Source organism: Oryzias latipes, chromosome 11 (assembly GCF_002234675.1).
Source record: "Oryzias latipes chromosome 11, ASM223467v1".
NCBI classification, from domain to species: Eukaryota; Metazoa; Chordata; class Actinopteri; order Beloniformes; family Adrianichthyidae; genus Oryzias; species Oryzias latipes.
In genome coordinates this window covers 21,511,623-21,524,595 of record NC_019869.2, presented here as the reverse complement: position 1 = coordinate 21,524,595, position 12,973 = coordinate 21,511,623, and the positions used below count along the sequence as shown (strand labels likewise).

The 12,973-nt window shown below is 42.5% G+C and overlaps 2 protein-coding genes across 2 annotated transcripts; one reads left to right on the top strand and one right to left on the bottom strand.

Moving 5' to 3' along the window:
- Window positions 1–113: 113 nt before the first annotated feature.
- On the top strand, window positions 114–6,671 carry ppp1r11 (protein phosphatase 1 regulatory inhibitor subunit 11). Its single transcript, XM_004074168.4, has 3 exons — window positions 114–447; window positions 3,964–4,072; window positions 5,506–6,671. Exons 1-3 carry the CDS (start codon window positions 367–369, stop codon window positions 5,691–5,693), a joined length of 378 nt encoding a protein of 125 aa, XP_004074216.1. The 5' UTR covers window positions 114–366; the 3' UTR covers window positions 5,694–6,671.
- A 901-nt stretch (window positions 6,672–7,572) lies between these two features.
- Window positions 7,573–10,822, bottom strand: c11h6orf47 (chromosome 11 C6orf47 homolog). The gene is made up of 2 exons (XM_004074339.4): window positions 10,642–10,822; window positions 7,573–10,343 (listed from the first exon to the last, which is right to left on the bottom strand). Exon 2 carries the CDS (start codon window positions 10,088–10,090, stop codon window positions 9,266–9,268), a length of 825 nt encoding a protein of 274 aa, XP_004074387.1. The 5' UTR covers window positions 10,091–10,343; window positions 10,642–10,822; the 3' UTR covers window positions 7,573–9,265.
- Window positions 10,823–12,973: the final 2,151 nt, after the last annotated feature.

Genomic DNA, 12,973 nt, shown 5'->3' with positions numbered 1-12,973 from the left:
ACCACGACAATCGTGCATCTCCAGTCTATGAAGGTAGGGTCAGGAAATGTCTTCTCCGGTCTGGGCGTAAACATGAAAATGCAAGACACTGGGCAGTTTATTTTGAAAAACGGCAGCCCAGTTCCTGTTGCCAAATGTCTCTTCCGTTTGAGTCTGAGCTTACTTGTTGTGTAACTTGAATCGGGTGCACTACAGCTCTGCTGGGACATTTGCCAAGTTAAGCTTACATTGCTACCTTTTTAAACCCGTGTTTCTTTATTTCGCTCCGTCTTTGTCGCCGGTACAGCGTCATATCCGTTGCTAGGGGCGGTGGCTGGTTCGGTTCTGAGAGGAGGCTAACGGGCTAGTTAGCAGCGCTGCTACAGGATGGCGGAGGTTCCACCAGGGACATCAAGTGAAACCATCACAGAGACTGTCCAGACCAGCCCCCCGACGCAGCAGCAGCAGGTAAAGAAAGGATCGTGGGATGGTTCGGCTCAGGGTCTTCTTGTTGTGTTGTGTTTATGACGGCGGCTCTGCGAGGCCAAGCTGCTACGTCTGTAGTCCGCCTCTGACTTGGAGAAGGATGGAGTCTCTTCACAAGGCCTCCCGGCTTAATTATCGAGCTAATTGTGTGTGGGGCATCACTGTAGCCACGAATGGGTTTGGAATTAGCATATTTTGGTGGAATTATCACTTCTTTCTGTGCATTTATTTAGGAATTCTTTATTTATAGCACCACACTGGCAACAAAAACTAAGGACGAGTAGCAGCTTAGTCAAATATATTTGGACTTTACGACATATTGGATTGGGTTAAAATATGCACAGCCATTTTAGTGTAGCCATCAGAGAATATGGCTCCAAGTACTAAAGCAAGTGTTTCAGTTGTTAAAGTCAGATGGGCTGTCATTAGATTTGTAGATGATGGCTTTGCCTTTCAAGTTTCCCAAAATTGTAATCTAGTCAAGCATCCGTGGGGATGTGCTAGATCAGAGCTGCCCAATCCCGGTCATCGAGATTTGACACCCTGCCTGTGTTCCAGCTCTCCCTGCAGGTGTGTTCAGTCAGTCAGAAGGAGGAGACGCCTAAGTCAGCGTATCAGCAGAAAAAACTGGAAAACAAGCAGGATGGTAGGTGGGTTCTGAGGACCAGGATTGGGCAGCCCTGTAGTAGATGAATAAATGGGGGCCATGAAGGGCCCCCTCAGCCCATTGAACTAAAAAGATTTGCTGTTTGCTTTTTTGCAGATTTCACATCTCAGTTGTGCATTCGCTCTTTAGACAGGTAGTTAGAATTTTAGAATTAATCTGGAAGAGCAAAAACCCTTTTGGAACACGTGAACACTGGGACTTTTGGTCATTGTTTGAACCCTGGTCTGCTTGCAAACACAGATTTGCAGGTTTGTTCTGAGTTGGTTAACCTGTACGGTATGTTTTGTTTGGCAAGTGTGAAAGCTCACCCAAATTCTTTAAAGAAAAGGTTTTGATACTTTGTTGTGATTTCAGATTAACTTTTTGAGGACAGAAGAGATTAAGCTAACCAGAAGGGGCTACATAACATGAGCGGCATAAGTTTCATGTTTGCCCTGTACACAGGACTGATGGGTCCCTATGTGTTGTCAAATTCCTTTATTGCGTTTTGTGTTCATGGCACAATTGTACCAAAAATGTGGGCCAGAAGTCCAGAGAACGGTACCATGGCTCACCCATGTAAACAGGCCAGATGTTGTGTGTTCAAGATTTGAGAGTGAACTGGGGTGTGTTCCAGAAAGCAGGTTATGCTAGTTACCACTGTAAATTTGAGGCTAAGGAAGCGGATAACCTCAGCTTTCTGTTCCAAAAAAGGAGGTATGTTTCAAGGTATGTCAAGTTGCTATGGCAACTTATGCTCTAAACATAACCTGGTCTGGAGCAGGTTTAGTTGAAGGTTAGTTTGTTTTCAGAGAGGTGAAGCAGCATGACGTGTCCATTTGAAGATGATTTAGTGGATGAAGAAGCTCAGATAATTCTTTTTCCACGAGAGAGGGTGATAAGACCACGTATGGATGTTGTAGAGATAAACTTTTTTACATTAATCTAACTTAATATTTTGCTTCAGTTAAGATAAATTATGTATTTAGGTCATCTTAAAAATAACACATAGTTATCAAACAGTTAGTTTACTTTCATTCAAATTAATTCAATTAAGTAGGTGTAACTTTGGTGCTGCTGTTAAATCGGCACCGCAAGGAATTGTGGGATACCGTTCCCAAAAAGAAACATTTTCTTTTTCCTACGGGATATATATATATATACACACACGTTTGATTTGTCCACCGTTCCGATGCACCCGTAGTGCCTTTTGATGGCCGTATAATCTACCCCTTCATTAAAATCTCAGACTCAGTCTCACTGAAGTATAGCTCTCTCTTTTTTCTCCACGCGTTTCCATGGTGACTCCGGAAATCGGCGATCCACTGAGAATGTCTTTCTGTACTTGAGGTGCACGAGCATTAACCCAGGGTTACCAAGTCGAGCGTAATTACGCCAACTCATATCCGGTCTTTTGGAACCGACATACCCAGAGTAAGCAAGTTCAGGCGGATTTCAGCCAGAGTTCAGGGTTAAAGTCAGGAAAGTTTAAACATGCTTTACCCCTGTTCTTGGGGGTCAGATGCTTTCGTCACAGAACAAATCATGTTCTGTGAGTAGGTTCCTTTGGGATTTGGACCCAGCTCCTATAAAAAAAATGTAAAAAAAAAACTCTCCACCAAATTTTCAATTTTTCTAACTAGTTTTTCTATCAGATTTCCAGGCGTGATTTCTCACTTCAGGAAGCCGTGCTGCTTTGAGTCCAGTGGCTGCAGGCTGATATCACAGAGAACCCTAATAGCAAAGCAATTCAATTTGTATGGCGTGTTTAGTACACACAAGCACTTCATAGTGCTTTCATGCAGGACAAAGCAAATAAGCAGGTTGATGATGGCATCAACCTTTCAAGTTGATAAACAAAATCAGTGAACAATAAATAAATCAAAATAAAATTGTTTTCCCAAAGTGCAAAATTTTCTGTCCTGGTGCATCAAATACATTTGTAATTCTTCTACAGTATTAGAAGAAAGCACTGTACTTTTGTTGTTTTCTTTCAATAAAAAAAAACCCATAAGTCTGGCACTAATTGGAAATTTAAAATCAGATCTTTCATCAAATCCATGTCCCCGTTTGTTTAACAGACTAACAAAATGAATTGTTTCCTCCAAATGAATGCATTACCAGTGAGCCCATTTATATTTACATTAAATATCTTTTTTGTTTGTTTGTGGAGATATTCATTTTTATAAAAGGCATGTCGAAGGGATAATCCGATGTCCTTTATGCAATAATAGCAGATATCAGATTATCACAGATTATCAGATTAGCACGTGTCTTTTAAGAAGACCAATACTTCTCAGCATGCAGCCACCTCTATCCAACAAATGTGTTTTATATCTGTGCATGTGGAAATGAAACACTGGAGAAGGAAGTCATATGAGAGGCCAGAGTATTAAGTATCCAAGGCAATTACTGTTTCTTTAAACTGATTGATTAAATAATAATATGTAAAGGTTTTTTGTTTTGTTTTTGATGGGTTTGGGTTGAGAGAGTTGCATTATTATGCATCTGCATTAAGTGCTCAAATTTCAGTGCAAAAAGTGCAGTTATTAATGTGGCTCTTTAATAGATTATAGAATGATAACACGCATTTAGACACATCTAATGGCTGGTTGGACCAAAGGCTTTTACCTCACTCTCTGTTGTTGCTGGAAACCATCCTTATGAAGAAACACAAAGCCACAAAAACTCATTTTGACGAGCAGAAACCAACAGCTAAGAAGCAGCCAGGCAGCAGCAATCTGCATGTAAACTCATAGACTAATTTCTCTGAAGTTTCCTTCTGAAACCAAGCAACTTAAAGATAAATGAGATCGTTTAAATCATTTGTATTCACCGCGTGTCTATTTTAGGAGGGACGGAGCCTGACAATCAAGCTGAGGAAGAGGAAGACGGAGAAGAAAGTAGAGTGGTCCAGTGACACAGTGGACAACGAGCATCTGGGCAGACGGTCCTCAAAGTGTGAGTTCCCAAAACAAATGAACACAGTACGGAGATCAGTCAGCATGTTAGCATGTTCAGCAGCTAGGTTTTCGCATTGAGTGGGTATGAGAACTGGACTGAGTGACACCCCCCCCCCCACCACCCCCCCCATGTTCCAAATACGAAGTACCAACTGGCTCTGAGAAAACAAAGTCCCATAGATGTCTATCCCTTGTGCTATCTTGTGGGGTCATCTAGACCCACTAGACAGTGCTCTGAACCTTTTTTCTTCAATGATTTGTGATTTTCACTGGTGTTCATGGATTACATGAAATCCTCTCCACCTTTGTCATGGTAGGGAGAACACATCAAAGTAAGGGTGGGGTCATCTGGACCCCTCAAAATAGCATAAGGGCTATAGAGAAATGAACAGCTGTCAGAATAATAATTCTTTCTGTTCCTTTTTTTTTTTATCTTGCTAATTTTTTTTTCTGTTGTGAAAGTTATTCAAGTTATAAACTGACCAGTGAGATGCCTCAAAAAAAGAAACTTTAACAAAGTTTGATTGACTGATTCTCCCAAGCCCATTTTTAGTGGAAGAGGTGTTGTCTTCTACCAAGCTCACTCTTTATTGGGGAGAGTGGTTGCCATATAAACGACCCAGCCCAATCACTATTTGGTTCTAGCTTCATGTGGTCTGACTTCTACATAGCGACGTCCATAGTGCTAAAAAAACAAAAAAACAGCAACTGAGTTGACTTCATTTGGTTGGAGCTTGAATGAAGTAAGTCTTTTTCTAAGGGTGACATCCCACTTACTCAGTCCAGTTCTCATATAGTCAATGAATCTGGTCTCTACAGATCAACTGGTCGATCTTGAGATAATAGCAGGTCCCCGATTGGTCATAGTTGGTTTAACCTTCAACACGCATTCAATGGACACGTTTTGTACACAAAGTGCGAAAACAGAGAAACTTGCATACCTACACATGAACACGAGAGTTTTGAACGTGATCGCTTGAAACACGCATTTGCTGTACTTACACTTTTTATTGCAAGTAGACACATGAACGCACGTCGCCTAGTGCGCTGTGAACATTGCCAAAGCTGATGTCTGAAGGTGGTGATAAATCTGAAATAACTGGCAGTTGTTCCCAGTAAATCTTAAACAAAATCACAGGAAAATTTCGAGGGACACTTTAAATTAAAAGGAAGTCATTGAGATTAAGACTTATAAACCTGTAAAGGATTATGTGAGTTATATTAGATCTGGAATAAAAGAGAACTGTTGGGCAGCTTTACTGCAGATATTAGACTGTGGAGGACTCCCCATTGTAGATATAATTTGTAATCGTACCTTTGCTGATGCGATGGAACCAGATAAGTAATTTTGTTCTAGGTTCATTTGTAAAAGTTCATTATTATGTCAGAATGTATGAAGACTATAAAACAAAGTTGTGCTTCTGTTTCCAGGCTGCTGTATTTATGAGAAACCCCGACAGTTTGGAGAGTCTTCCTCCGAGAGTGAGGGCGACGAGGACGACGACGAAGGCTGCGGCAGCGCCAACTGCATCCTGGGCCACGGCCGGCGAGGCCATGGACAGAGAGGGGAGGGCCAAGGCACGGGCCCCCCAAACTCCAGGGGCTCCCCCACCCACTAATGATCAACTCGGCTCGGTGGGCACAGGCGTGATTGGAATTCTTCATCATTTCATGGACCCGCAGTCCTCTTTGAGTTCAGCCCCTCTGGGGTAGCCGCAGATGAGCCCGGCCCCAAACGCTTCTGCTATTTTTCCAGATCGTTAGACCCAGAACCACCTCTTTTGGCTCCTCCATCCGAAGGAACCACTTCTCTCCTATCCCAGAACCGCATGTTTTCACTCTTCTGCAGTAAATCTCACACCGCAAAAAACCCTGCCACTGCTTAACAAGTACAGAGTTTTTTTTCCCCGCCATCCCAAATTCTTCAACACTTTTTTTTTTTTTATTCTTGTTGGATAAACCTGTGAGAGGTGGTGAAACTGTATTGCAGGTTATCGCTGGATGGTCTCGTCTAAATGCTGCAGTTGCTTCAGTCGCTGCTGGTTTGTTGTTCTCCGACATGAAACCTGAACAATACCATCTCTTCCAGCCTGGTAAGCCTCAAGCCCTTTTCCCCTTCAGAGGTTGAAAGGTCACCAGGGGTCATCGAGCTGCTCTCCTCCCACGAGGCTGCAGGATCAGTCAACTTCAAGAATGACTTTTTGTTCTCACCTGTCACAGGTGATGCTTTGTTTTTATCTAGTTTGAAAACCAGGCTGAAGTGCGTTTTAAGATGTATCATTTCCTTTAAGCCTGCACAATGCAGCGACAACACAGCTGGGAGGTTTTCAGTCCATCACCCAAGCCCAGAGAACACGCATCCCGACCCCCCCCACTCACTCCTCCACATGTTCACATGTGGATCCTGCCCACATACTAACTGCAGGTTAGGTCACCATATCCGGAAGCTTCCTCACCGTCATGTTTTTTGGGAGACTGGACCTCGCAGCTGTACTAGAATGATGCACTCATGTTTGCTGGTGTCATGAGTGCATCAAAAGTGATGTTTTTGTTTGTATTGCCATTCAGTTGTGAAATAAATGTTATTTTTAAGTGAACATTTGTTTAATTGAAAACTGTTCCTAACCTCGAATAGAAAACAGATTAGCTGGACCATCGCTCTCAAAATGGACTCAGAATCAATTTGATTCTCAGCAACTTACATTTTTATTTTTATCATAAACCAATTTTGGTTGCAAAAAAAAAAATGGAATACTTTTTATTCAGCATATGCTAGCCTGTATAAACGCGCTATTAAAATATTGCTCTTTTTTTTAAAACTTTTTTTATTCTTCAGAATTCTGTATTTTCAGCCTCAAACTGCTCCTGGGGTAACAATCCTAATTTCTCAGACCTTTGTTTTCTGGTTTCAGTTCTTTAACCTTAAATCTCTCTATCAATGATTTCCGCCTCCGATCAAGGTAAACTTGAAGCGGTCAAAAAGAGACGTAGAATTTTTTTATTGTCTTGTTTTTGGCTGTGACTGTACCAAATCAGACAAAATTACCGTAATACTGAAATAATTTGTAAAATGCAGAGAATTCTGTATTAGTCTGCAGTGGAGAAGAATTGCTCCATTCCAAAAAGAAATAAGATTAAAGATAAAATCTACAGGAATTAGGATCCGTAAATGTTTCCCAAAGTGTTAAACTTCCGTCCTTGAGGAATTAACCCCTTCTGGGTTTCACATATCCCTTTCCTACATGCAGCTGATTACTGGATAAGGGATATTGCATGTGCAGTGTTAGTTTAAAAGCATGGAGGACAGGAGCCTTCCCGGCCTCAGCAGATAAGCTCCAGGCTGAGAGAAGAACTGGAGCCGGGTCAACACATTCTGTGGTTTTGCTGTGGTTTAGAGGAGTCCGTGTTTATGCCGAGATCTGACAACATTCCACATCTTCCTTTGGACTACCGTCGCTCCACGTTTTCACAAAGGAGAGTATAAAGCGACAGCTCCAGTTCTGTTAGTCGAGTGTTTAATAAGTTTCGGCACAAAAGCTCACCCTGCAAACTTATTTAGCTTACAAAAATAAGTTTGCATAACTGTAGTACACCAAGATCTTTATATATTTTTTAATATTTCTCATGTGACTTGAGCCGTTGAAGTTTTCAATGTTCAGTTTTCTTAATTGTCCTGGCAGGGCTACATGATGCATACATTTCTATGAGACGGAGATTGCCGACTTCTTTCAGGTGGAGCTCCAAGATTGCAAATTCTTAGCACAACTCTGTTTAACTAACATGATGCACAGTTTAGAAAAGTATTTGAAGTGTGGATTTGTTCAAATTATTATTTAACTTGATTCAAGACAAAGAAAAGGTGCATGACGAGTATTAGTTCACACAATAACAGCAAAAAGCAGCTAGACAAGAATTCCCATCTTCTTCGTGAAGATCAATTTTCTTTAATAAAACTGATTTTCTTTAACAGCGTGTGCAAACTGTAGTTGTGCAGACATCCTGTCCATGGCTGCTCTTCACTTTTCTCTCATTCCTGCTCTCACACATCTGTATGTGCAAGTGCTCCACCTCCATCTTTCTGATCCTCCAGAAAAATGACAAATTACAGCCAGTCAGGGTGACGGGCAGCGACACGCCTGCGGGAGACTAAACTGAGCATGTGCAGACGGAGTGTAAGACCATAACTGAGTGCAGAGTGAACTATTATAAAGCACAAACAGAACAAAATTGTTTTGTGTTGATAGTGACCCACCAACAGAAGGTGCAACTCAGTTCACTTCTGCACTGAAACAGTCAGCAGCAGAAGAAACACAACAGACTAAAGGCAATTTGACACCAAAGAGCTTAAAAATAAAGTGTTCTTCTAGTGTCAAGAGTTCTTACATTTCTCATTCACAACAATAGTGTTTACCTGAACAGGACAGAGACCAAAACTCAGTCCAAATGGTCACTTCTTAGAGACTTTGTGATACATAGTTTGAGAAATGTTAGCATTAAACGACAGGTTTCTTTTAGTGTTCAGTTCTTGTTCTAATCTGTGCAGCGATCAGTCTATGAACACATTCAGTGCACTGAAGAACACCTGAAGACGAAGGTGGGCCGGTGGAGGGAGAGGACGTGGTTTTCTGAGGCAGCAGAGGATGCACAAGACCCCTTTCAGCTCCTGCATGGACCCAGGAGTTCCATCAGAGGTCAAGTAAAGCTGCAAAATAAGACGGGGCAGTTCGTGCTCAGACCAAAACATCCTCCATGGACCAAGCTCAATTTTCTCGGTCCTCAGTGTGATTACACCGATCTACTTATGGCTGGGTCCTGAATTCCTGCAGAGAACATCTGAAGACGATCAAATTGGCACAAGTGAAAGGAAAGCAACTACTAAGAACAGGGAGGTCCCTGATGGCAGAAGCTTCTATCCATCTGTGGAAAACAAACTGAGAACCAGCTTTTGTAGAAGTCGTTTGTGATGCTTTTGCACCAAGTATGACGTAGAGCCAGAGTCAAAAGGATCACTGGTTGTTATCCTCGGTCCTGCAGCTCCAGTAGAGTGTGTTCATGGTCTGACAGTCTCATTTAGCAAAGCCAGGATTGCATTATTACAGGATTTGTAGTCTCAGAACTAAAACACATCTTAAAATCTAGTTGTAAAACAAAATATAAGTGTATAAAATCCAGGGGGTGGGGGAGAAGTGTTTTAGTTTTGCCCCTCAATCTCTTCATCCCTCTCCTCCTCCTCCTTCTTGTCTTCATCTATTTCCAGGATCACACTCTGTCGAATGCTGACAGAAATCACCAAGGCCTGAATGATCCCGTAGATGAGGGCAAACTGGGGGAGATACTCCTGAATCAGCCACAAGAGTCCAGCCATGCCCACCGTGGAAACAAAAAACAGGGCCATGCCGTGGAGCCACAGCTTCAGCGCCCCCTGGACCCCCAGCACCTCCAGGACCAGCTTGGCGGGAGGGGACACGGTCCACAAAAAAGCGACCACGCACAGGTCAAAAAGGTGGCGCAGGAAATTAAAACAGATCTCGTAGTGTTCAGCCAGGATTTCCACAGTCAAGCTGTGAGCAAAAAGTCGAAAAGGAGACAGGGAAATGGGCAGAGGAGAGGGTGGAGGAGTTTCATAATCAGAAAAGTCTCCATCAGTCTCCTGCTGAGCTGCAGCTCTCTTTTTTCTACCTTTCTTCAGCCCATCGGTCTCAGTATTTCTTGGCCAAAAAGAAAAAGATGGGAGATAACTGCTCCACCACTTGGATGTCTGTGCACTGGACTCTGGTTTCTCCACTCCAACGTCTTCCACCGTAGATGGTGGAAGCCTCTCCTCCGCTTCCCAAAACTCTTCTGCCGCTTCACAGTGGGCAATTGGTGGTCTCCACTTCCCCCACATCCAGGAAGGCCAGCCGCCCAGGTCCCAGCCTCCAGAGCTGGGTCGCTTTGGGCTCTTGGTTGTGGTGTCCCTCGAGTGGCCCCAAGCCCAAGCCCAAGCCCAGGCTCTGGCTGCCAGCCAGCGAGCCATACTGTCAGACAGGACGACGCTGTTGGGAGCTTCTTCTGTCGACTTTGACAACTTCAGTTCAGCCAATGCGAACCCGCCCTGCTACATCATGCAACCGACGGCAGCATGAAGAACACCGAGGGAGGTCACCTGGCAATCAACTGCGGCTGCGCATTGGACGGCCCAGTGGGGCTTCGGTTCTGCGTTCACCCGCATTCAGGTAGAAATACCTGACAACATCCAGTCCAGTTTGTCCAGACGTTCTGCCCGGCGCCTAAAAATAAATATGAGAAGAAATACAAGAAACGAGAATTGTTTCAGCACTGAGTCACACTCACAACGCTCAGGAAACAAAGCAAGCTGAAACAAAGCAAGCTAAAACACACACGTGACAACCAAACAACACGATTCTGAGGCTCGTTACCGCGCTAAACCTCTGCAGAGCAGTTTTAGAGAAACTAGTTTTTAAGTCTAATCCAACTAGTTAACCAAAATTCTGTATTCTGAGCCATAATTGAAGTTTACGACACGAACCACTGCTGACGTCAAAGAACACCATGAGCTCTACTTACTTGTCAAAAGTCGAACTGTGAACTCTTTACCCAACCATGAAGTTCGTTTTTGACGAAGCAAAAGGAAGACCGAACCCAACACGCCCCAGCTAGCACGACGTTAACCCCAACAGGAAGTGACTCATTCTTCTTCCAGTTTGCCTTCACAATAAAAGCTTCTAAATGTGTAGAATATTGCTTTTTTTTCTGGAATACATAGTAACTGTGCCACATGTTATTCGGAAACAAAATGATTTATCTTGAATCTGGCTTTTACCTAATCACTATTTTATATTAAATAAGATAAAATAAATGTCTTATAAACCTTTACTAAGGTTTTACCCTGCAAAAGCGTATTAAAGAAGATTTAAACCCAATACGTCTACCTTTTGCAAACTTTCACTTAATTAATACGGTCGCTCAATTATTTAGTTTTTACCTCTTTTCTAAATCTTCTTGGCAAATTTTCAGTGATTATTTTGCTTACAAATAATTTACACAGTCATTTTCTTTGCTTTAGAAACATATATGGCTTCCACCAACCTAAGAAAATGCTATTTCGAAATATTAAATAAAGCTGTTTCTAGATAAATTTTACATTCAGGTATATATACATTTTCAAACATAATCCCAAAATTTTCTTAACTTCTGGTGGAGGTCAGACTACATGTTGAATAATTTAATTTTTCAAATTACCAAAAATGTATAAAGAATTTTTACATTTGCTCCCAAGAGAACATTTTTTCAATTTTTAATCTGTAATGTTCGGTCAAATTTAATTTTTTATAACCATTCTATACCTGAATTTATTAATTCATACCCAAGGCATTTAATTTTATTTTGTTTCATTTTCATTGCTTGTTTATTAATGTACAGCACATGTTGATATCAGAATCAGAAATACTTGATTGATCCCACATGTGGGAAATTTGTTTGTCACCATAGCAACTGACAGCAGAGGGGGAAAAAAAGACTAAGAATAATATAAAAATAACAAGAACAAAGAAAATGTAGCATAAATGCAAACAACAAGGTAGTATAATTTCAAAGGCTATTTACATAACAGTGCAGGTAGAAAGATGTGTAAAAGAAATGTGCAACATAGAAAAAAAATAAAATAAATAGGTAATAAAAAAAAGAAAGAAAAAAAAAGAAATGTGCAAAGGTTATCTATTGGATTGTGAGTTGTTGTACAGGGTTATTGCATTGGGTTTGAAGGATTTCTGGTACCGGGCAGTTTTGGAGCGGAGCTGTCTGAGCCTCCTAGAGAAGGAGCTCCGCTGTTTGTCCAGAACAGGGTGGAGAGGATGCTCTGGTTGTCCATGATTGAAAGGAGTCTGTTCAGTGACCTCTTCTCCATCACTGCTTCAAATGTTTCCTGTTTGCAGCCAATGACAGAACCCGCTTTCCTGATCAGCTTGTTCAGTCTGTTGGCGTCACTGACTGCAATACTGCTTCCCCAGCAGACCACGGAGGAGAACAAGGTGCTGGCTACCACAGACTGGTAGAAGATCCCCAGCATCTTGCTGCACACAGTAAAGGACCTCAGCTTCCTTAGAAAGTAGAGTCTGCTGCAGGCCTTCTTGTACACAGCAGTACTGTGGCTCCTCCAGCTCAGTCTGCTGTTGATAGTCACACCCAGTTATTTGTACTCCTCCACAACTTCCACATCCTTGCCCAGGATGCAGAGGGGTTGTAAGACTGACCCTTTCCCCCGGAAGCCGATCACCTCCTGGTCTTGTCCACGTTAAGCAGCAGGTGATTCCCTCCAGCCCACTCCACAAATCCATCCACCAGTCTCCTGTACTCATCCTCCCGTCCACCACTTATACACCCCACACAACCACAGAGTCATCAGAGGATTTATGTAGGTGACATGACTTTGAGTTGTGCTGAAAATCTGAGGTGTACAAGGTGAACAGAAATGGAGAGAGCACAGTGCCCTGTGGGGCTCCCACACCACTCAGCACCACGTCAGACAGGACGCCGCCCAGTCGGACAAACTGTGGCCTGTCTGTCAGGTAATTAGTGATCCAGGAGATGGTGGACACACCAGCACCCATCAGCCGCAGCTTATCACCCAGTAAAGAAGGCCGGATGGTGTTAAAGGGACTGAAGAAGTCAAAGAAGGTGATTCTCACCATGCCTCCACCACCATCCAGGTGTGAGTGAGTGAGCTGCAGCAGATGGATGACAGCATCATCCACCCCCAGACGTGGTCGGTAGGCAAACTTGATATTTTTGTACTGTTAATTAAAAAGGAAACTTAAAATTAAAATTAATTCTCTGGGATGAAATCTGTTTTAGCTGTTTCACAGAGATAACGTCAGCAATTTCCCCCTTACTTTTAAAT